At 53.5% G+C, this 21,862-nt stretch overlaps 10 protein-coding genes across 10 annotated transcripts in view; 4 read left to right on the top strand and 6 right to left on the bottom strand.

Annotated features, from left to right (window-relative positions):
* Positions 1-1,624: 1,624 nt before the first annotated feature.
* COCMIDRAFT_84662 (uncharacterized protein) lies at positions 1,625-2,696 on the top strand (the record flags this gene model as incomplete). Its single annotated transcript, XM_007685913.1, has 5 exons — positions 1,625-1,648; positions 1,788-1,920; positions 2,100-2,153; positions 2,243-2,501; positions 2,558-2,696. The coding sequence occupies 5 exons, from the start codon at positions 1,625-1,627 to the stop codon at positions 2,694-2,696; spliced, it is 609 nt and encodes a 202-aa protein (XP_007684103.1).
* An 839-nt stretch (positions 2,697-3,535) lies between these two features.
* Positions 3,536-5,401, top strand: COCMIDRAFT_84786 (uncharacterized protein; the record flags this gene model as incomplete). The annotated part of the gene is made up of 2 exons (XM_007685912.1): positions 3,536-4,985; positions 5,088-5,401. The coding sequence occupies 2 exons, from the start codon at positions 3,536-3,538 to the stop codon at positions 5,399-5,401; spliced, it is 1,764 nt and encodes a 587-aa protein (XP_007684102.1).
* Positions 5,402-5,640: 239 nt separating this feature from the next.
* Positions 5,641-6,942, bottom strand: COCMIDRAFT_84713 (uncharacterized protein; the record flags this gene model as incomplete). Its single annotated transcript, XM_007685911.1, has 2 exons — positions 5,641-6,685; positions 6,752-6,942. The coding sequence occupies 2 exons, from the start codon at positions 6,940-6,942 to the stop codon at positions 5,641-5,643; spliced, it is 1,236 nt and encodes a 411-aa protein (XP_007684101.1).
* Positions 6,943-7,849: 907 nt separating this feature from the next.
* COCMIDRAFT_22931 (uncharacterized protein) lies at positions 7,850-8,521 on the bottom strand (the record flags this gene model as incomplete). The annotated part of the gene is made up of 1 exon (XM_007685867.1): positions 7,850-8,521. The coding sequence occupies one exon, from the start codon at positions 8,519-8,521 to the stop codon at positions 7,850-7,852; it is 672 nt and encodes a 223-aa protein (XP_007684057.1).
* A 1,314-nt stretch (positions 8,522-9,835) lies between these two features.
* Positions 9,836-11,002, bottom strand: COCMIDRAFT_84701 (uncharacterized protein; the record flags this gene model as incomplete). Its single annotated transcript, XM_007685910.1, has 2 exons — positions 9,836-10,539; positions 10,609-11,002. 2 exons carry the CDS (start codon positions 11,000-11,002, stop codon positions 9,836-9,838), a joined length of 1,098 nt encoding a protein of 365 aa, XP_007684100.1.
* Positions 11,003-12,047: 1,045 nt separating this feature from the next.
* COCMIDRAFT_84722 (uncharacterized protein) lies at positions 12,048-13,265 on the bottom strand (the record flags this gene model as incomplete). The annotated part of the gene is made up of 4 exons (XM_007685909.1): positions 12,048-12,150; positions 12,206-13,036; positions 13,100-13,116; positions 13,164-13,265. The coding sequence occupies 4 exons, from the start codon at positions 13,263-13,265 to the stop codon at positions 12,048-12,050; spliced, it is 1,053 nt and encodes a 350-aa protein (XP_007684099.1).
* A 696-nt stretch (positions 13,266-13,961) lies between these two features.
* Positions 13,962-14,477, bottom strand: COCMIDRAFT_33198 (uncharacterized protein; the record flags this gene model as incomplete). The annotated part of the gene is made up of 2 exons (XM_007685885.1): positions 13,962-14,195; positions 14,265-14,477. The coding sequence occupies 2 exons, from the start codon at positions 14,475-14,477 to the stop codon at positions 13,962-13,964; spliced, it is 447 nt and encodes a 148-aa protein (XP_007684075.1).
* Positions 14,478-15,851: 1,374 nt separating this feature from the next.
* Positions 15,852-17,987, top strand: COCMIDRAFT_84822 (uncharacterized protein; the record flags this gene model as incomplete). Its single annotated transcript, XM_007685908.1, has 3 exons — positions 15,852-16,404; positions 16,511-17,773; positions 17,827-17,987. The coding sequence occupies 3 exons, from the start codon at positions 15,852-15,854 to the stop codon at positions 17,985-17,987; spliced, it is 1,977 nt and encodes a 658-aa protein (XP_007684098.1).
* An 893-nt stretch (positions 17,988-18,880) lies between these two features.
* Positions 18,881-19,537, top strand: COCMIDRAFT_22927 (uncharacterized protein; the record flags this gene model as incomplete). The annotated part of the gene is made up of 1 exon (XM_007685866.1): positions 18,881-19,537. One exon carries the CDS (start codon positions 18,881-18,883, stop codon positions 19,535-19,537), a length of 657 nt encoding a protein of 218 aa, XP_007684056.1.
* A 1,926-nt stretch (positions 19,538-21,463) lies between these two features.
* The window catches only part of COCMIDRAFT_33194 (uncharacterized protein), a gene marked incomplete at both ends in the record, with an annotated part of 1,073 nt that continues 674 nt past the window's right edge, over positions 21,464-21,862 (bottom strand). The window contains 2 exons of the mRNA XM_007685884.1: positions 21,464-21,610; positions 21,689-21,849. Coding sequence (XP_007684074.1) covers positions 21,464-21,610; positions 21,689-21,849 — 308 coding nt within the window. The remainder of the gene's footprint in view (positions 21,611-21,688; positions 21,850-21,862) is intronic.

The following is a 21,862-nucleotide window of genomic DNA, read 5'->3' as shown; positions in this document are numbered from 1 at the left end:
AAAGTCAGATACGCACATCAGGTTGGGCCCCCAGTGAATTACTTTTGACTTTCGGCGTTGCGCTGACACTTGGAATGAACCATGCATAAGCATGATGAAATGCCAAGATTGTTGCTCTCACGCTGACCGGGTCTTGGAGTCTAGACGTGCAGTTGTGAGCGTACGCCTCAATAGCCCTGTCCTGTGAGCAGGCCTAGCCATTCGCATAAGTACACACCACTAACGAAACTCAGGCAATATCATATGTGTTATATATTAATAACAATTGGTTTCAGTCCACCGCTTTCTCCGATGTAGGCAATGAAGCCTGTCTCGCACGCGGAGTTTGGATATGGTAAATTGAATCCCTAGACCCATGAGACAGCATTCGCAGCCTGGTGCTGTCGAGACGAGATGAATTATGATCGACTATTTCCGATCTCCAAGGTTTAGTAATTGCACATGCAGAAGTTGGGGTAGATCAAAAGCTTTTCGGTAACTTGACGGCATTTCTGCGGTCATTTCTCGTGTTGAACGGACATAGATCCTCCAGTGATGCAATATCAAGGCCTATGCACAATGGGCTTGCCTGCAACCTTGTATATGGGGTTCCGTGTGCGAGAGGCTTCTTTTGTGACAAGAGACAAGTGCTGGTGGGTAAGTGGGTACAGCTAGTAAATGAAATGATAGATACTAGTTGTACGACTGAGCAGGTTGACTGATAGTCAGCACATTCGTACCAACATGGCATGATTAAAAAATCAAATGGATGCCGATGGCTGATTCAGTACACAACCATAAAAGCGACTGGAAGAGGAAATGGGCATTCAGTCCGCGGTTTCGCGTTGTAATCAACAGCGGCTGCGCGTTCCTTGGAAAGATTCGAGAGCAACACACCTCAATTTATGAGAATGCAAGAAACGAGAGTGCAGGGCGTACTTGCCAACATCAACCAGCGATGTACTATTATTGTGGGTGCATTATCGAAAGAAGGAGTGAATCAATTGCCGTTTTGGTATGAAGAAAAATCCTCAATGCGAGAATTTTCAGACATGTCCTTTTTTCTGTAGCCAAACTCTGGCGTTCCTCATCGTAAGCTGATGTGTGGTCAATGTGCTGCGAACTTGGCGCAAAATACAAGAATTGACTTGAGGCTATTCTTTTTCTCACGTCCAGATATGCTCAACCTCAGCCATATACGGAATCTGAATGGATGCTGCTACACTTACTGAATACGACATACCTATCAATCGCAAAATGCTGTGATAGGCGCAAAGAAATCACAGAGGTGTTTTGCGGATTTGAAGATGGCCGTTCTGAGGATAGTGGTACTCTCTGAGTGCGGTCTCAGCACCACGGTACTACTACTCCCACCCGATTTTCGATAAGCACAACAAAAAGAAGACAACACAAAGCTGCAAGAATATGCACAAAACTCTCGAGCTCGGTAAGGTGCCTCGCCTCTCAAACGAGCATCTTGCGCTGAAGAGGACTGGCAGAGGCTTCTCGAGCGACGCTAAGCCGCGCACGGGCCACACACACACCAGTGGAAATATTCGCTTAGCCTGTTGGTGGTATTGGAATCCGCTGCAACGAGCTCTTTCTTCACGACAACTAACCTCACAGCACACCGGAGTCGAGCAAAATGTCGACCTTCGAACCCGTCATTGTACGTACGCCCCGAATTTACGAAGCCGCATATTTCTAGCGTAGGCGGTTGCACTTTGTCGCCGTGCCAGCCCGCGCCTCTTGTCAACACCGATGCACAAGTTGCTTTCCAAGGAGCCTCTCGCTGACAGCGCACCCAGGTCATCGACGGCAAGGGCCACTTGCTCGGTCGCCTCGCCAGCACCGTCGCCAAGCAGCTCCTCAATGGCCAGAAGATCGTCGTCGTGCGATGTGAGGCTCTCAACATCTCCGGCGAGTTCTTCCGCGCGAAGCGTACGTTCACCCACCGAATACGAGCAAGCGACGTAGACAGCAGGCCACAATGAATGCAAATGAAGAGGGGGCTGACCAAAGGGCATTGAATGTTTGTTGGCATACATTGTGACTGCTCTTGCGAAGCGCTCTCGGAACACCCCAACCAACAAATGACAGCAGCTGACAGTGGCATACAGTGAAGTACTCGGCTTTCCTGCGCAAGCAGACCCGTTTCAACCCCACCCGCGGTGGTATGTCTCCCCCATACATCTGCGGCACTCTTACAGCCAGAATTCTGCTGTGTGCCAATTCGCCGACGACGTGCTAATCCGCCGCTCAGGTCCCTTCCACTTCCGCGCCCCCTCCAAGATGTTCTGGCGAACTGTCCGCGGCATGATTCCCCACAAGACCGCTCGCGGTGCCGCCGCCATGGAGCGCCTCAAGACGTTTGAGGGTATCCCCGCCCCCTACGACAAGAAGAAGCGCGTCGTTGTTCCCCAGGCCCTGAGGGTACTGAGGCTCAAGCCCGGCCGCAAGTACTGCACTGTCGGACGTCTCGGCCACGAGTTCGGCTGGAAGTACCAGGACGTTGTTGCCCGGTATGTTTTTGTGACCACAACAGACAAATTCGTGTTGCTAACAAAATTTTGTGCAGTCTTGAGGAGCGCAGGAAGGTCAAGGGTGCCGCTTACTACGAGCGCAAGAAGGCCCTCCGACGGCAGTTGGCCGAGGCCAAGAAGACGGCCAACGTGGACAGCAAGACCCAGGAGCAGCTTACCGCCCTCGGATACTAGAAAACGGCAGTTGATGACCAGTGTCGGTTTCGGTGATGTGGTTCGGCGTGGATTGCATTTGGCTCATGGGATGTTTCTTTCCTCTACTATACTCCGACCATTCGAAAGGGTGTCCAGGCTAAAAGAGCACATCAATACCAGAGTGCTTACGTGTTCATGGGTCTCTTTGCGGTCGGTCTGCTGTGTCTTCAGGTACTCTTCCGGCTAGAAGCAATACGAAATGAAAAATCACAGCTGATGTAAAGCATGTTGATGGCGTTGAGCGTTCGCAATAGACTGGCGGTTATGTTGTTAATCCAATTCGGTCCCCTTTGATAATGCATTTGACCAGACCAATAGTGCTATTCATATCTTTATCTTACGCAAGCAAACCAGGCAATGTGCACGCAGAACCGCCGCGGTCGGAAGGATGGCTGGATGGCCAATGGCCAAAGATGGCAGGCCAGCTAGTGCTTAACCTCGGCCCTGACGTCGTCCCGCATCGGATCCCTTCCCCAGATTTCCCCAATCCAGCGCCGTAAGTAACGACACAACGTGTCAACCCGCCCAGCGCTGCTTCAACGCGTCTCTTTTTCAGGATTCGGTTGTGATTTATTTGAACGTTGCTTTTTACTGTCCGTGCCCCTTTGAATGTTATTGAGATTGTCATCGCAGTCCTACAGTATCGTGGCGCCTAGGAGTTCGGACATCTCTCGCACTTGAACCCACAGCGGACTTGCTCCGCATTCACGCGTCTATAGCTCAGCTCAGCTTGGCCAAGCTTGTAGATCGGCTCAGGAGCTCGCGTGTGTATAAAAGCTTGTTTCATCCCAATTGTTGTTAGACGCAAGACATACACCATGGAGGGTGCCAAAGACCGTCTCAAGCAGCTCGCATCGCACTTCACCTCTGCAAACCCCGTACCCGGTCCACCGCCCATTCAACCCGGCGATAGCCACGAATACCACCACAGACACAACTTCCACACGCTCAGCCCGACATGGTTTCTCTGGCGCGCCGCACAGATTGAGCCCGATGCTTTGGCAATATACCACAAGACGGCCAACAACCAAATCCTGCGGCGTTCTTATGCCGAAGCTGCGGATCGCGCGCGAGGACTGGCATACTACTTGAGGAAACATGGGTATAAGAGAGTGGGTATACTGGCGACCAATACGCCAGCGTTCCTGGAGAGCATATTTGGAATTGCAGCTGCGGGGGCTGTAAACGTAGCTATCAATTATCGGCTCAAACCTGATGACATTAGCTACATTTTCCAACATTCGGATGTAGACATGATTATCGCAGATGCGGAATTTGTGAGCTTGCTAGACGACTACAAAAAGGCAAAACCGAATGTACCAATCCTAATCGACACGGACATGGATGCCACCGAAGGCGAGCTCTCTGGTCCCTTCGACGATGCAGTCTTGGAAGGACTGAAGTATGATGTAGAGCAGGGCGGCAAAGGATGGGAGGACCTGGAGTCGCATGCAAACAACGAGGAAGATGTTATTGCGCTGGCATACACGAGTGGGACCACGGCCAGACCAAAAGGTGTTGAATACACCCACCGCGGAGTCTACCTCGCTGCCATGGGCAATGTCATTGAATCCGGGCTCAACTACCATTCAGGTCGCGCAAAGTATCTCTGGACACTGCCTATGTTCCACGCCACAGGCTGGACCTTTCCCTGGTCCGTCACCGCAGTCCGAGGCACACATTACTGCCTCCGAAAGATCGACTACCCAGAAATCTGGCGTCTGCTCAAGGAAGAAGGCATAACGCACTTCAACGCCGCCCCAACTGTCAACACCCTCCTCTGCGCAGCCAAAGAAGCCGAACGCCTCCCCCACCCCGTCCGCGTCACCGTAGCAGCATCCCCGCCCTCAGCCTGGCTCTTTGAGCAAATGTCAAACCTGAACCTCAGCCCCGTCCACGTCTACGGCTTAACCGAGACCTACGGACCCATCACAAAGGGCTACCACGTGCCTGAATGGGATACTTTGCCTGAAAAGGAGAAATACAGCCGCATGGCACGCCAGGGCCACGGCTTCATCGTCGCCAAAGCCCTCCGCGTCATCAAGCCTGAGCAACCCGCCGGCGTCCTCACGAACGTGGAGAAGGACGGCAAGGAAATCGGCGAAATCATCTTCGAAGGCAACATCTGCGCAAAGGGGTACTACAAGGACGCCGAGGCAACACGCAAGCTGTGGGAAGGAGGATGGTTGCATACGGGTGATTTGGCAGTTTGGCATCCAGATGGTGCAATTCAGATTCTCGATCGCGCAAAGGATATTATTATCAGTGGTATGTTTCTTTCTTTTCCCTTTTAACAACCCCCCCCCTACTTTCCGCTTTTGAAAAGTTCGTCAGTTGGATCTGACACTAATTTGTTGTTGTTTTTTCTAGGCGGCGAAAACATCTCCTCCGTCGCCCTCGAAGCAATGCTCTCGACGCACCCTGCCATCCTCGAAGTCGGCGTCTGCGCCGTTCCCGATTCGCACTGGGGTGAGCGGCCCAAGGCGTTTGTGACGACGAAGGATGGGTCGAATAGCGAGACGTTGGGCGCAGAGGTGATTCAGTGGGCCAAGGAGAATAGCCATATTAGTCGGTTTATGGTGCCGAGGGAGGTGGTGGTTGTGCGGGAGTTGCCCAAGACGAGTACGGGCAAGATTCAGAAAAATGTGCTTAGGGAGTGGGCGAGGAAGGGGGTTGTCGAGTAAGGTATGTAGATGGCTAGACAAGATGATGATGATGATGATGATGTTTTTTTTTGGATAAAGATGTGTGTGTGTGTGACTTCTACGTTGGTTCTACTCTTATCTATGGTATATGTGCTTCCCTCTCCCTTATTTCCAAAAGTTTCAGAGTGAAGAAACGGCAATGTGCGTGAAATGTACAAGAGAAAAGAAAAAGTATCGCCATGTATCTTCAACCCCCCTAAAAAAACCCTCTACTACTACTACTTCTTCTTCGCCGCAGCTTCCAACTCGGCCTTCTTCGCAGCAGCCTTCTTAGCCTTCTCCCTCCTCCCCATCGCCGCCTCGGCACCAATACCACCAAACACCAATCCAACACCGACCCACTGCATATTCGTAATCTCGTGCCCAAACCACCACACACTCCACACCATGGTCAGCATCTTACGCGTAACCGTCACCGTAACAAGCAACAAGCTACTAAAATGCGCGAGCGTATGGAAGATGAAAACCTGACCAATCGCACCGCAGGCCGAAAACATGAGCACATCTGCGCCCACAGCCGGATACTTTGCCACGAACCCCAGCGCATCGCTGAGTTCCGACGTCGCGAGCCCGAGCGATGACGCCAGCGGCGTAGACGCAAGCAGAGGCGTGATTAAGAGATACGACACCGTCAGCGCCGTCGACATGATATTCTGCGCACACATCATCTGGGGGCCCGTAAAACCCTTGAAAGACGTGAAGATGTGATCTTGCACCGTATTCGTCAGTCCATCAAACAGCAAGTTCACACCTAGCAGCACCAAGCCGACAGTCTGCGACGCATCCGCGTTTACTGCTCCGTTTTTCTTCGCGGCCTTCTTGGCTGTCGATGGGCTGTACAAAGTGAAGACTGCGACGCCGAGGGTGACGAAACCGATGACTGCGTACTTGTAGAGTGGGTAGCGTTTTTGGAATAGCGAGATGTGGAGGAACATTACGGGGAGCAGTTTGCAGCTTTTGGCGAGGATGAAGGTGACGTAGTCGATGTGTTTGAGGCTTGCGTAGCCAAAGGGCGAAGCAAGTGACGAGGTCAGCGCGATACCCAGGAGCGGGAGGAGAATGCTGCGAGAAGGGAAGATGGGAGCGACGGTGCGAACGCCGGTTCGTGGATCTTTTTTCGCGGAGAGAAAAAGGTAGATTAGGCCGGTTATGGCGGCGAAGGCGGATTGAATGGTGTTGAGGAAGATGGAGTATGTGAAGCGTTCGTTGCGGGGGCCGTGGGTGGTGGTTGTTAGACGTTCTTGGATCCAGGCCCATGTCATGCTGGTGTTGCTTGTCAGCGGGTGTTCTTTTGTCGCGTTACATATGTATGTGTGCTGTAGTACTTACAAACTTCCGTAGATACCAGCGACGCAAATGACGAGCTGGAATAGGCCTGCTTCCTTCTGTTCCTGGGGGTTTCGCGCATGCAGTTCTGCTTGCTCTTCTAGCTTCTGTTCAATCGAGTGCACTGCGTCGTCTAGACGGTGGTGCGCATGGCCGTTTGTCTCATTGACCTTGCGGCGCACTGCCTGTGCCATTTTTTCTCTTTCGTAATGCGGTTGTTGGCGAGTCCCCTGCGTCGACGAGGAAAGGTTGGAGGGGGGGGGGGATAAAAGGAGTGGACAGGCGCAGGAGATGAAGCGCTCAGAAAACGAAAACCACCACCTGATGATATAGAATGAGAATGCGCAAAAGTCAAATCCAGCGGGTAATGTCGATAATAAATGAAAAAGCCACCAAAGGCGAGAATGAACACCTGGCTTTAGTGCCTGGTTTCTTCTCTCTGCTTCTCCCGGTCTGCCTTGACAACCGTGGCTTCAAGTGCGGCGCGCCGGAGCTAAGGACGGAGAACGCTAATGTGAGCGGCACGAGCCACGTTTGAGCCTCTTTCGGGGATCGGAATTCGGAAGCTAGCGTTTCGGAACCAGTGGGCGATTAGCGTGGCGTCCACCCGCCCTTGTGCCCTTGTCCCCTGTGGGGCGGACGTCTGAAGCTCAGGGCGGGGGGAGGAAGGGAGGGGAGGGGGGACGAGCGCACATGGGCACATGAGATGAAAAAAAGCGCCGAGAGCGAGAACAAGGGAGGCTGAAACAATGCGGACAACAGCCGTGCTGCCATTCTTGTTCCCTGTGTGTTCTCCACTAAGGATACATATATTTCTATGTATATGTGTGTGTATGTACTTCTACTGGTGTTGTTGCGCTGAGGGAACGCGCTTACCGCCCCCCCCCAGCCATCGTAAATGGTCGTGTCTAAAAAAATGGTCGCTAAGAATGATGCAAAGAGAAAAACGCCGAGGCCTAGCCCTTTGCTTCCGGCCTGCTGATGATGCTAACCGCTCTCCCTCCCCACCCCGCCGCCCACGCACCTCGCCCTCTCCGCCTCATTCTGCCATAAGCTGCCGCACTTGATCTTCACCTCCTCCTCCCGCTCCTGTTGCTTGTCTCAGGCCTCGCCTTTGATAATCTTCGCAACAGCGCTCTTGACCAGCACCCACATGGGCCCGGCATTCACTTCTTTTCCCCCGCCCTCTTCCATACCGCATTTTCGCTTCCACGCGTCTCGCCACCCTCTCTCTGTGTCTTTTTGCTTGAGCTTCATCAACTGCCCCGCTCGCTTTCCTTGCCTTCTGTACCCCGCCATGAAGGCGTCCCACTCCTTTCTCTCCTTGACAAAGATGACAACCCCGTTGCCAGCGTCAATGGGCTGGCTGCCACCCGACAGGATCCGCGCCTCCCATGCGCTGCCAAGAGACTGGAACGTGAATGTTGACGAGTCAAGCACGTAGTATCTCTTCCGCTTGCCAAATTTGGATGCAGCGCTCGAGCACGGCGTGATCCAGTGCGTGGCACGCGAGTAGATGCCGTCTGCCAGTGCTTCATGAAGGAGGTCCGAGGGTAGGTATCTCCGGCATTGCAGGAGCAGCTTGTTGCGGAGTAATGTGATGTTGATGTCTGGGTGTGCCGTGGGAATCTGCGGCGAATGTGACAGGAGCGCCTTGTTTTGTGTGCGCGTGGAGCGCGCTGGTGGTTTGGATATCCGTCCAGAGGCTCGGATGACTGTGACTGGGTTGTCGAACTGGTGGGATGTCATGGTTTGTGTCTGAACGGGCGCCATCCTGTCAGAGTGTGCCGGTGGTAGGATGTTGTTTCTTGAGTCTTGTCTCTAGTCCAGGTGGTGGTATAGTACTGATGTGACTGGTATGGGTGGTTTGGTGCAGTGTGAGTGACGGGCAAAAAAGTCTGTCAAGGTGCAGAGACGGGGAGGGAAAAGAGGGAATGTGCGGTCAAGAAGAATCATCTTTAACCACTATGCACCCCTTCCTAGAACAGCATAGCTCATGAAAAGACAGCTGCCATCCCAGCCTCGGAAATCGGTCGGGCGTCAAAGCTGTGCGGTGCTCTCTAGTCTACCAATCTCCGGCATTCTGGGCGATCCCTGGCACTACCAAACCTGGCAAGCACAGCAGGATAAGCGAGCTCCGCTGCCGAACCTCACCGCATCAGAGGGCTGCCGCGCCTCCAGCAACACTCGTCCGGTCGACATCGCGCCGTAGCCAGCAGTCTCGAGGCTGTCGATGTGTTGGATGGTTGTGCACCACCCGCAGTGGTCCGACGCTGGTTGAGCTGTTAGCGAGAGGGGGGGGGGGGGCCAACGGCACTTGCGTCCTGTGCTTCGTGTCAAAGCGTGAGACCATGACGTACATGCACTAGTCGACCAGCGAGGGTCCAGCCGTTCGCAGCCTCGCCGTGCCTCTTGTGCAGAGGCCAACTCATCTCCTCCATCTATACTTGGGACCACTGCCCCTTGGCTACAAGAAATCATCATTTCCAAACACCAAGACATCTCACATGCCGACATAATATATTTGATTGATTGTATCTAGTAGGTATCGGTACGAGGGACGGGGTGGAGCAGGGGGATGGTGGTGAGGGAGTGATTAGGGAAAGTACATTCGAGTGCCGCCATAGAGCTCGACGTCGTGAGACTAAACTCATATCAGCTCCAGCTCTTCTTCGCCAGAAAAACCACAAAATGGATACTAGCGCTGCTACCCATGAGCACATGCGCGATCCGGATATCAAAGGCCATAACGTCATGACATTCGTGAACCGCTCAGCGTGCACCTGGATATCGATCTCTCGCTCTCTCTCGACAATAAAAAAAGTTAAAACAATGCCCCCAAACAATCCGTGGTATCCATCATTTAACAGCAAGTAAGAAACTAATCAAGCTCATGCTTTTGGATCTCATGTCGGTGGGCCTTCATTAGGGAATGACAAGTACACCTGGCTGTCGAACGTGAAGGACCAGCAATAAAATGTAGCAGCTGTATGGCCTCCCAGTAAACTCGCCAGTTTCAATGGGTGGCGTGGAGGCAACACCACCCACAATCGTGTCCAATGTGGAGGGATGTGCTAGCGTAGCCCTTTACTCCTGAGTCTGACTGCGGCGCATCTTTTCAGCCTCGAGGTTCTCGTACAGGAGGTACAGGGCCTTCTCGTTAGCACTGGCACTACCGGTGATGGTGAACATGCGCTCGCCAGTGTCATCGTGGGGAGCTTTAGCAATCGAGATGCGAGCGTTCGAAGTCTTTCGAATCTCGCTGATCTTGCTGCCGCCGCGCCCAATGATGCAACCGACCATGTCGGACGGAATGCTAATGTTCTGCGTCTGCATCTCCTCGCCGTCTTCCGTGTGCGTAGGGGGCGGTGGCCTGCTGGCAGCATCCGAACCGGACCGTCGAGAAAAGGCAGGCGGCGAGTCACTAAAGTCAGCGCCATGGCCAGTGCGGTTGTACGAGCGTCCGCCGCCCATACCACTGGCGGGTGCGCTGCCACCATTCGCCGCGGGACCGGGACCCACGCCGGGCTGGACCCTAACAGCAGGATTGTAGAGGACAGTACCGTAGCCACGCTCATGGTCATCAATGAGACACTTGCCGATTTCCCACACAGCCTTCTCAATGCCGGCAGGAGATCCTTGGACCTCGACAATGCGCTCCGTCGACTGGGGGAGCATCTCTTTCTGAGCAACCATGCGGACACCAGAGGCATCCTGGATCTGCTTGATCTTCAGACCCTGGCGACCAATGATAGTGCCCATCTGGTTGTGCGAGATGAGGAGGCGGATAGCTGAAAAAGTTAGCTTGGCATTTTCATGCACCCGTTACCTTGGTGCCAGAGCACAGCATTTGTACGTACGATGAGTGCCATCAGTGCGAATGACGCCGCCCATGCCCATGGCAGGTGCGCCCTCGAGCAGGCCCTTGGCAGCCAAACCATATGCCTTTGATATGCCAGAGAGACTGCCAGTAACGGAGAGGACGCGGTCGTGAACACCTTGGACAACCTTGCTGACACCGGCGCGGACACCAGTCTCATCGCGTAGGTCGGCGACATTCTTGCCAGCCTTGCCTATGATGACACCAGCTTCCTTGGACGAAACAATGGCTCGCAAGGTGAGCTGCGCCTCAGCATACTCTTCTTCGGTGCGTGGGACTACTTCACCCTCGCCATCCATGTTGAGGCGGTCGAGTTGATCGGCAACACGGGTGGCGTCTTGGCCGGGACCGGGCTGAGGCTCTTCGGTGGACATGTTGCGGGATGGCCGGGAGAAAGTGCTGGTGCAGTCGTCAGTGACGCAGTTTAGTGACGCAGTTTCGCGACTGGCGCAACGTCGCAACACTCACAGGCGAAGAGGGTAAGTCGCAAGGAGGGCGGTAGGACGTGAGAGGAGGGGGGAGAGGGGGTGGGGAGGGAGAGGGACGGGAAGAAGGGAGGTCAGGCTGTAGGATCGAGTGTCAGTGGTTGTGCTTGGGATCGTGTGTGGAAGTGGACATGGGAGCAGCTGTATGTACTCACAGGCGACTACGGAAGTGGCGGGGGTGAGAGAGGTGGTCGGTGCGGAACGGCCGACGGGACAGATGGAAGAAGAACAAGGGTGGGCTGAGGGGAGCGGAGAGGGACAGAGAGGGAGAGAGGGCGGAGAGGGGAGAGAAGAGAGGTGTGGTAATGGTGATGGTGCCAGTGTTGGGGGGGTTTTACAGACACACAATGGGGCGAGGCAAGCAGAGGGAGTGGGAGGGACACAGGTCTGGAGGCAGAGCGCAATATTCGGGCGGCAGGCAGGTTGAAGCTCCTCTTAGCGAGAAGGGGCACGCCTTGCCGCATTCAAGAAGAGGGCAGGCAGAGGGAGCAGCTGCGCTTCTTTTGAGATGCAGCCGCCGTCCTCGCACAGCAGGCAGCATTGTGTTCTACGAGGGCAGCACGAGGCGAGGGCATTGGATGCAGGCGTGAATGCACCAGCCTGTTCGTCGACCATCCTCGCGCGCCGCCCCATCCGCAAACACAGAATAGACCCCGCGTGCACGAGCCCGCCTCGCTGCCATCCTGGTCCCCACGGCGATGCAGCTAGCACTGCTATGCACCATCACAGCATTGGCCCGCCACGCTTGCTTTCTAAGCCACGAGTACCCCATTGGCCCGCCTTTTGTTATTTTCCCCTCTCAAGAGGACCATTGTGCCTGTCGACCTCCTCGGAGCACGTCCAAGTACATACTACATGCACATATATATGCTACTACACTACATCACACTACACTACACTACACTACACTACACTACATCCAATCCTACGCCTCCTACTTTTGGGCTTCAAACACAACCTTCTGCACCTTCATCTTGTCAAACAAATCGTAACCCTCCACCGCCTCGCTCAGCGGCATGATCTTGTCCGCCATGAATCTATTCGTGTAAGCTGACATGCCATGCTGCCTGTAATGAAAGCGTTTGCACTCACCCGAGCTTATCTTGATGTCTCTTGAGACTCTCCATTGCCTCCTCAAACACGCTCCTTACGGGACAGCGGCCCATTTGAACCCTAACATTCTTGTTGTAAGCTTCGTTTCCAGTCCACGGAATCTCGCCGTTGTGGACACCAACGGAACTGATGACACCCCACGGCCGGATCAGTTCGTAGCCCATACGCAGAGCGGGCGACAGTCCAACGACTTCAATCACAATGTCAGCACCGCGGCCTTCGGTGAGCTCCTTGACGCGTTTGTTGAGTCCCTCACGGTCCGTCTGGAAATTCCACGGCTCGGCGCCGAGCGACCTGGCGAGCTCGAGCCGAGAGGGCACAGAGTCCACAGCGAGAATGTGCTTGGGCTTGTAGTCGGTGATGTTGCACAGCGCACAGAGAGCGACAGGCCCACATCCAATAAGGACAACGACGCTATCTTTGATCTCTTCCGGGCTGGAATACTGGAATCCATTCTTTGCTGCAAACATGCCAGTAGGGAAGATGTCCGCCATCAAAACCAAGACTTCGTCCTTGATCCCTGGTGGAGCTTTGACAGCTGTCGAATCAGCAAGTGGGACTCGCACGTACTCGGCCTGAGCGCCGTCGAGGCCAACAGATCCAAACAGTTGGCTCTTGGTGCATCGCGATGAGTACCCATGGCTGCAGTAGAAGCACTCTCCACATGACGTTGTGAAGGGCGTGACCACCTGGTCGCCGACCTTGTGGTTTTTGACCGATGCGCCTACCTCATGCACATATCCAGTGAACTCATGGCCCATGACAAATTCGGTTCCTGATGGCTGGTGACCCCTGAAGACATGTAGTTCGCTGTTTTCCTAGTCAGAAACAGTCCGTGCTATCATGTGAGAGAGTGTGTGTGTGCAAGCATACCTCCCGCACAACGCCGTCTGCTAGGGGGTTAGCAATGCACGCTGGCGCTCTGACGAAACTGTACCTTGTCCACCTTGACAATTATGTCCTTGTCATCTCGGATCTTGGGGATAGGCCTCTCTTCAATCACCACCTTTCCCGGTCCTTTGAAAACGACAGCTTTCATCCTGTGTTTGGAAGAAGTGCAGGTACAGTGCGTGCAATTGATGATTGTCAAAGACAAGAGGAACAGTGAAGAAAAATTGTGTGTAGTATGTACTATAGGCGCAAGTAAGACAATGCAACTAAGTGGAGCTCACGCCCTACATATGAAGTGTCTGCTCGGACGCAAGGCCGATGTGCGGGAGACGCGTTCGTGACGGGAGTGGGAGCATGTTCACTAGCTACTTACTACTTACCCCGCAGTCGTTCCTCATCCCTCGGCGGGGCAACAGCCACCAGCAATGAAGGCACAGCACCTAGGCTCGCACGCACATAGTTTGCAGAATTCCATGCATGTATCTGTTGTAGCTATGCTTGACCAGGTTGGAATAAAGTGCCCCCTCCTGTGAAGGAGCACCGGGATGGCGTCATGACGCAGAGTGCAGCAGGGCGGGCCTCGGCTCGCTGTGGCAAGCCTGCAAGCATCACTCCACATCTTTCCGATCTCACGCCCGAGTACGCCGATACAGGAGTGAGGAACAAAGCTAGCGAGTTCAACATGCTACTTAAGACCGGCGTGCGACGGCCGGTCAGAGCTATCAAATAAAACCGAAATGCAAACAAACCACCGTCTGTATAAACCCAGTCATGTTGCCCTTATCCAATCCAAAACTCCGCAAATGCCCATCCAAGACGCCAAGCCCTGTGTAGTGTAGCCTCTTCAAGTGACGGTGCATAAGAGCTCCGCCTCGAGAATGAATTTTCCCTCCTTGTACTTCTCGCTGGCCTCGTACGCCTTGTCGTACTTCCAGCCGACCGTCTCCTTGCACTGGCGGCAGTGAATGTCACGGACTATATGACGTCCGGTAGTCATGTTGCGCTCGTTGGGGTCAGACTCGGTCACGTTGACAACGCTGTCGAACAGGTAGGCCTTGCCATGTTGGCCACGGAAGTTCTACGGGCGACATGTTAGCATTTTGCTTTATTTTTCCGACACAAGAGCGAGATATTGGGGTGCACTGACCCTGCTGAGGATGTCGTCGTGGTTGGAGAGGTGTGTCTTGCAGTTCTTACAGCCGTAGATGCGCGACGAGTTGAGGTAAATGTTGTACGAAAGACCCATGGTGATGATGAGACGATCGGATTCGCCAGTCGATGCTGGATGGTGTTTGCGTGGTCTGGAAAGACGTCGACGAAGGTCAGAAGTGGCCACTGGGCGCTGGTCGCCGCCTGTCATACGTGCTGCTGGACCGGGTTAGAGGCGAGGGCCTCGGCGATGGTGCTGGTGCGGATCCGGGCTTTGGGGCGTTCGGGGCGCTGAAGACGGTGGCACCCGGGATCGCGCCAAAGAGCGTGTGCTCTCTTGAGATGTGGAGTAGGTAGAAGCCTTGGCTGGGTATGGTGGAAGGTGATGCCGGGATGCTGGTACCTAATGGCACGTGCGTGGAAGAGAGCGGGATGGCGGCGCAGAATGACGAAAGAGGCGAGGCGGAGGTTAGCGTGAGCACACGGGACGTTGAACTAGTAGTATCTATGTGTAGAAAGCGATGATTGTTGTAACTGAGGCGCGCCTGGGTTTTGTACCGAGTACACTAACTACGGTTCAAACAACACACACTCTCTATGAGTTGGCGGTGGTGAAGTATGCTCGGGGCGGAGCGGGGTCCACCGTGCGAACCAGTCAATGCACCAGCCAATAGAAATGGCCATGGAGCCAGACACATCTTACCACCTAGTCTGCTGACGCGTGAGGCTACGGAGCATCCACGTCCAGCATCTGCCTACTTCGCGCCCTTCGTCTGGACCCAGCAGCGCACCGGATAGAGTTTATCTTGACATGATTGCCCGACGCGCCGCCCAGCCCTCTCTCCTTGCCATGTAGCCACCAGCAACGCAAAGGCAAGCAAGCAGCGTTTTGCATTGGCACACAAACGAGTAGGCTGGTTGTCAAAAAAGCCAACGCATCATGCCAATGCAAAGGGGTGGGTTGCGAGCGTTGGGAGTGGACGAACTCACGCACCCCAAGCGCACGGTGTTGGCGATCTGTTGACAGTGCGCACCCCAGCCTCGCTCATCACAGATTGCGTTGCCTCAGGGACTGGTCTCGTTTCGCCGCGACAACGTTTGGCCATGGCTTTGTGGTGCAAGGTAGCGTCAAAGGTAGCTGGAGGACCAGCACCAGCACCAGCACCAGAGGCACGCGAGCTCCCTCTGTTCTTCCATCCCGTGTACTGTATGTCGGCATAAATATATATATATATATATATATAGCAGACAAGGTCCGTTTGTGTCCTTCGCTGTCTGACCATACGCATATCAAAATCAAAATAAGAAAAAAGCCGCGACAGCGACAGGACGGATATCCCAGAGGATTGGCTCTCCGCCCGAGGGACCCGCGCCCCAGCCTTCCCATGCACGTTCCGCTGCGGCTTGATAGTGTGGCAGCGGTGCTAGCGGGATTATCCTCGCTGATAATGGAACGTTCTAGCAACGGGACGAGCCAAATCCCAGCTCCAATTTTCATCGACCCTGGATTCTCCAAACATCGCTCGACTGAAATTCCAGCGACCCAGTCACTCACCAGGCCGCTACTCGCCCGCACTTCGCCCCCATGGTTCTTCCCTCTCTCTTTGCTAAATCGTCAAAAAAATATAGGCCCACACAGCAGACCAGCTCCGACGTCCCTCCCGCTTCACCCGACAAACAGTCACATTCAAAGGTCAAGGACAGGGAACGCTCCTCCCGCCGCTCCAGCTCCTACTCGTCGAAGCGTTCGTCCAAATACGACCGTGACTCGCACCCGCTGAATCTGCCGCCTGAGGAGCGTCAGCGTCTCTCAGTCCAAATGTCCGCCGCTATGGACCAACCCACGCCTCAGCCCATGGACCTGGACAGGGAACACTCATCCTCTCCCGCACCCCAGAGTCCCGCCGTAGACGCCTCAAAGACAAACGGCACCAACGGTGTACCTGATGGGCCCGCTCCCCCACCACACAGATACACAAAGAGCCCGCCGCCACCCACCGCCAACTATGCAGCCACCCCTGAGGCCGCCACACCACCCGCTCAGCCACCGACAATCGATGCTGAAGAGTACAAGGCCGCGGGCAACAAGTTCTTCAAGATCAAAGACTATCCTAGGGCAATCGAGGAATACTCCAAAGGTGCGTCGTTACACTAGCAATACTCGCTTTGCCCATAGCACTGCCGGGCACCTGCAGCCTTGTGCCACAACACACCATGTAGACTCCCAGACTAACTAGTCCACAGCCATCGAGGCCGACCCCAAGAATGCTACCTACTATTCTAACCGCGCTGCCGCCTACATTTCCGCGAACCGCTTCTACGAGGCCATGGAGGACTGCAAGATGGCAGACGAGCTCGACCCCAACAACATGAAGATTCTGCTGCGATTAGGTCGAGTATACACCAGCCTGGGCCGCCCAGATGAGGCTTTGCAGGTGTACGATTCGATTGGTGCCTCCACCAAGGACAAACAGCCTGCGCTGACCATGCAGAAGCATCTACGCATGGCAGAGGAGACTTCACGGAATGAAGGCTCAGGTTCCATGGTTATATATGCTCTCAACGAGGCCGAGAAGGGCCTCGGTGCTGGTGTGGACAAACCAAGAAAGTGGCAGCTGATGCGGGGAGAAGCACACTTGCGGATGAACAACCCTAATGCGCTGGGAGAGGCACAGAACGTTGTCATGTCTCTGCTACGATACAACAATCAAGACCCAGATGCCCTAGTGCTTCGTGGTCGTATTCTCTATGTGCAGGGCGAGAATGAAAAGGCGTTGCAGCATTTCCGACAGGCACTGAACTGCGACCCTGACTTCAAGGCTGCAGTCAAGTACCTGCGAATGGTGCAAAAGCTGGATCGCATGAAATCAGAGGGTAATGCTGCATTCAAGTCTGGCAGATACCAGGAGGCTATCGATCTTTATTCACAAGCGCTCCAAGTTGACCCTGCAAACAAGAACACAAACTCAAAAATTCTGCAGAACCGAGCCCTGTGCCACACCCGTCAAAAGAGCTGGAGGCAAGCAATTGCCGACTGCGAGAAAGCACTTGAACTGGATCCAGGCTACACAAAGGCACGGAAGACCAAGGCGAAGGCTTTGGGTGAGAGCGGAAACTGGGAAGAGGCGTTGCGCGATCTCAAGGCTATCGCCGAAGAAAACCCATCGGAGCCGGGTATTGCCAAGGAGATCCGCGATGCAGAGATGGAGCTCAAGAAGAGCAAGAGGAAAGACTACTACAAGATTCTCGGTATCCAAAAAGATGCAACCGAGACTGAAGTCAAGAAGGCCTACCGAAAGTTGGCCATCATCCACCACCCTGACAAGAACCCCGATGATGCCGATGCCGCAGACAGGTTCAAGGAGATCCAAGAAGCACACGAGACCCTGAGCGACCCGCAGAAGCGTGAGAGATACGATTCCGGCGCCGACCTTGTCGACCCCTCCGACATGTTTGGTGGCGGTGGCATGGGAGGAGGCATGGGCGGTGGTATCGATCCAGAAATTCGTAAGTAGCCCTATGGCATCCATTTAATGACACGGAGCTAACATTAGTCACAGTCATGCAAATGTTTGGCGGCATGGGAGGTGGTATGGGAGGTGGCCGGGGCGGCGGAGGCGGCTTCCACTTTAGCTCCGGCGGTGGCAGTCCTTTTGGTGGTATGGGCGGCATGCCTGGTGGTGGCCGAAGCAGGGGACCACCCGGTGGTTTCCCTTTCTAAAGACTGAGAAATACTCGTCGCTCTTGGTGACCCAAAACGTATTTTGGGATGCACCGAGACGACCTTTGATTCATGTGTATACCCCTTTGGCACGACACATTTCTGGCAGATCTCTCATATATGGCGTTGGGTACAGGAGTCGCGCGAGCGCTAGGTTCGCACAACGGTCGCTTGGTGTCGCTTCTCCTGTATTTGGAGCTGTTGCGTTCGTTGCATTGCCTGGCGTATTTCGTTTGCGACTAGATGGTTTTTCACATATTTTTGAGGGGTTCTTTGACAGATCCCAGGATGAATTCCTACATAGCGAAAAATTCCAGCTGAAGATAAGTTTATTGTTTTGGACCACACTGCTGCCATGATTTTGAAAGCAATCAAACTGCCACTGAAAAAAATCTTGAGGAAATGTGGATAGAGTACGTGCTGATATGTTTTGAGAGGCATCGTTTCTACAAAGGAGAAATGACGTAATCAGCGCTAGTCTTGAAATGTTCAAAGCGAGTTTATTCATCCTTGACATCTTGCCATTGAGGCTCTTTAAGCAAGCTTTTCTATTTACCAGTCAGTTCTAGGGGGGGCATATTACGCGATCTTTCGTGCTCGTTTAGGATAGCACTTATATCACTGCTACGACTATCTATTGGGATTTTCAGTGCAAAAGAAAAGAAAAGAAAAGAGCGACTGGAAGACATGAAATTGAGCCCACTTTAAACAAACGACAGTTTAGGTTACTCCGCGAAGAAGAGAAAGGGGAAAAAAGACAAAAAGAAAGAAAGAGGAAATATAAAAACTTTAATTCCAGAGCGAGATTTTGCTTCATCGATAAGCTTTCTCAAAGAACAGACAGCCCACTCCATCCTCAAACCAAAAAATAAGAATAAAAATCCAACCCAGCAATGCAAACAGGACGAAGGGGCCACCCAAACCGCCAACCCCGAGGCGACTCATCCGAGCGCGGTAACAGAGGCCGAGGAAGAGGCCGAGGAAGAGGTCCACCCAACAACTCCAGAGGCACCCGCGGCGCCCGCCCATCCCAAGCATACACCCCCGTGCCCCCCTACGCCTCCATCCACCCGGGTACCCCCGTCTCTCTAATCCTCAAACAAGACCAACCTACCGGCCACCGCGTCTCCGGCATCGTAGCTGACATTCTAACTCGCGGCGATCATCCACGGGGCGTCAAGGTGCGTCTGCGGGATGGCCGCGTGGGCCGCGTGCAGAGTTTAGTTAGTGAAGCGGAGGGGGGGAGGGGGGAGGCGCTTGTTGGAGGTGCGGATGCGGGGTTAGGACGGGATGGGGAGGTGGTCAGAGGTGGTGGTCGGATGGTTGGGGGTAGGATGGAGAGGGATGTGCGGGAGAATGATGAGTATTTCTACGATGAGGGGAGGAGGGGGGAGGTTGATGGAGGTTATTTTGCGGCGTTGGAGGAGGCGGACAGACGGTATGCTGGTAGTAGAGGAGGAGGGGAGACGGCGGTTTGTCCGGTTTGTGGGGTTTTTGAGGGGGATGAGGTGGCTGTTGCGAGACATGTTGAAAGTCATTTTGGGGAGTAGATGGAGGGGATGTTTGGGGGAAGATGGTGGAGTAGAGAGTTCCATGGATTTTTAGCTATTTCAAGTACGTATGCGTACTTGCATTACGTGTCTGATGTATGAACATCGTTTTGGGTATTACAGACCATATTACCAACTGTGCTCTTCACTCATGCTGCAGTCAACATATCTCCGGCCTGTTATAAGTCCCTCTGCTGCCTTATTTATACTTGATACAAAGCCGCCTCTTCTTATCGAAATCCTCAAACGCCGCCTTGATGTTCTCGCGACGATGTCCCTTCTTATGCATCGCCTTCTCATGTGCACGATGATGGTTCAATATGTCCTGTCTTACCGTCTCATACTCCTTTAGAAACTCTTTCTCATCCTTCCATTGCTTGTACATATCGTCAGCCACCATACACGCGCTCTTTTTCTGTGTGATTTTCGGCGTTGCTGGGTATATAGCTTCGAGTCTTTTATGCGGGCAGACGTAGATACGGATTTGTTCTGCGACAAGGTCGAGTTCTGTAACGAAAAAGCCCAAGTCGCGTAGCTGAGCAGACAACTTCTCGGCAATGACTCGCTTTTCCTCCTTCAGTTTGTTGTTCTCTTGCTTGGACGCGTTATAGAGTTCGAGTGTCTTGGTGTGTTCTTTGCCGTGACTATGGACATGTTAATGAAGTGAAAGAAGAATAGATATACACGTGCGAAAGAACGTATAAAGTCGTAGATATCGCAAGGGTTGTTGTCATCAGTCAAAATAGTTGGTAGTGATGCAGAGTTTGCCGTAGTTCAATGAAGTGATTGCGCGACAAACTTACAAATCTCGAGCTTTCTCTGCGGCATTGAACTTCTTTTCGATTTCGTTGACCTTGCTCACAAGGCTCTTGTTCTGTGATCGTAGAAGGTCGGATACTCCAGTGATGTCTTTGATTGCATCCGCATTCTGGGAAAGTTTTGTAGTGAGTTGCTTGTTGGTGTTCTCCTCAGCATTGAGCTTCGTCTGCAGGTCACTGACTGAAGCTTGGAGGCGAGTAATGTCGTTGGCCTGGGCTGTATGCTTCTCAATGCTCTCCCTCAATTTTTTGTTGGATTCTTCGAAAGTCTCCATTTGAACGCGCATAGAGGATGCCTCTCCAGCTGTTTCAGCCAAGCTAGCGATGCCACTTCTAAGAGTGCGTAGTTCGGTTTCTTTGTTCTCTAAGTTCTTAGTACGCTCATCTAGCTTCTTGCGAAGTTCTTGGTTCTCTAACGCTATAGAGGCAGCGTTCGCATTGTCTTGCTCGAGACTCCGGATGTAAGCATTGCGCGTATCAATGTCGCTTTTCAAGCACTGGATCTCCAGCTGTAACCCATTCATCCCAAGCCAGGATGATGATTGTTTCTTTTCGGTCAGAGTGGGATGTTTGATAGCTTCTTTGGACAGCTCAGGATAGGTCTCGGTATCGTCCTTTACGTCGCTAGGACTTGTGAAAATCATGACGTCTGAAGTGGCAGTAGAAACCAGGGTGTTTGTGAGGTGTCGACGTCAGGAACAGGCTCAAATCGCCACTACCCTATAAGTGACTCATGGCCCGTGCCTACATAGTGCACCCCTTTCACCGTTCACACGTACAAAATCAGTCTTGCGTACCCTTTGGGTGAGGTGTGAAATGAGCAGAGGCATCACCTAAGAATAAAACATGACGAAAGTTTGAAGGTGCGTCTAATAACATTCTTTTGTATGTACAAGTGATGGACTATAAACTATCTCACCGCACTACCATTGACCGGGTGAGAGAAGGCAGCAATCTTGAACAATGCGAAACATGACCAGCCTCGACACCATGAAAGAGACGTTCCAGCTGCTCGAGTATGTGCAGGAGAAGGACGAGACGTATCAGTCAGGAAGCTGGACAGATACATCTCTATGATCCACACCTTGTCGTTGCCTGCAGCGGTTGCTTAGTATCCGCTAGCGCCAATGTTGATACCGTTCTTGCCGCCAACAGAGCTGCTACCATCAGAGCCCTTTGTGATGCCTAGGTTTCCGCCGAGATTGGCAGCTTCGCCAGACTTGTCAAGGCTGATACCAGACTCTTCGGAGAACTGCTCGGACTCTTGAGTAGCTTTGTTTTCGCCCACAGACTTCGCTTCGGCGCCGGCAGGCTTTTCCCCACTAGTGGGTGCTTCGCCAGTGTTGGATGATTCTCCTCCAGCAGGCTTCTCTCCATTAGCAGGTGCTTCTCCGCCAGCGGGTGCCTCACCTCCAGCAGGAGCCTCGCCGCCAGCAGGCTTCTCTCCACCAGCGGGAGCCTCTCCTCCGGCGGGTGCTTCTCCTCCGGCGGGTGCTTCTCCACCAGC

Source organism: Bipolaris oryzae (genome assembly GCF_000523455.1).
Source record: "Bipolaris oryzae ATCC 44560 unplaced genomic scaffold scaffold_14, whole genome shotgun sequence".
NCBI classification, from domain to species: domain Eukaryota; kingdom Fungi; phylum Ascomycota; class Dothideomycetes; order Pleosporales; family Pleosporaceae; genus Bipolaris; species Bipolaris oryzae.
The sequence above is the reverse complement of the archived record's forward strand: the minus strand, read 5'-3'. Positions and strand labels throughout refer to the sequence as shown.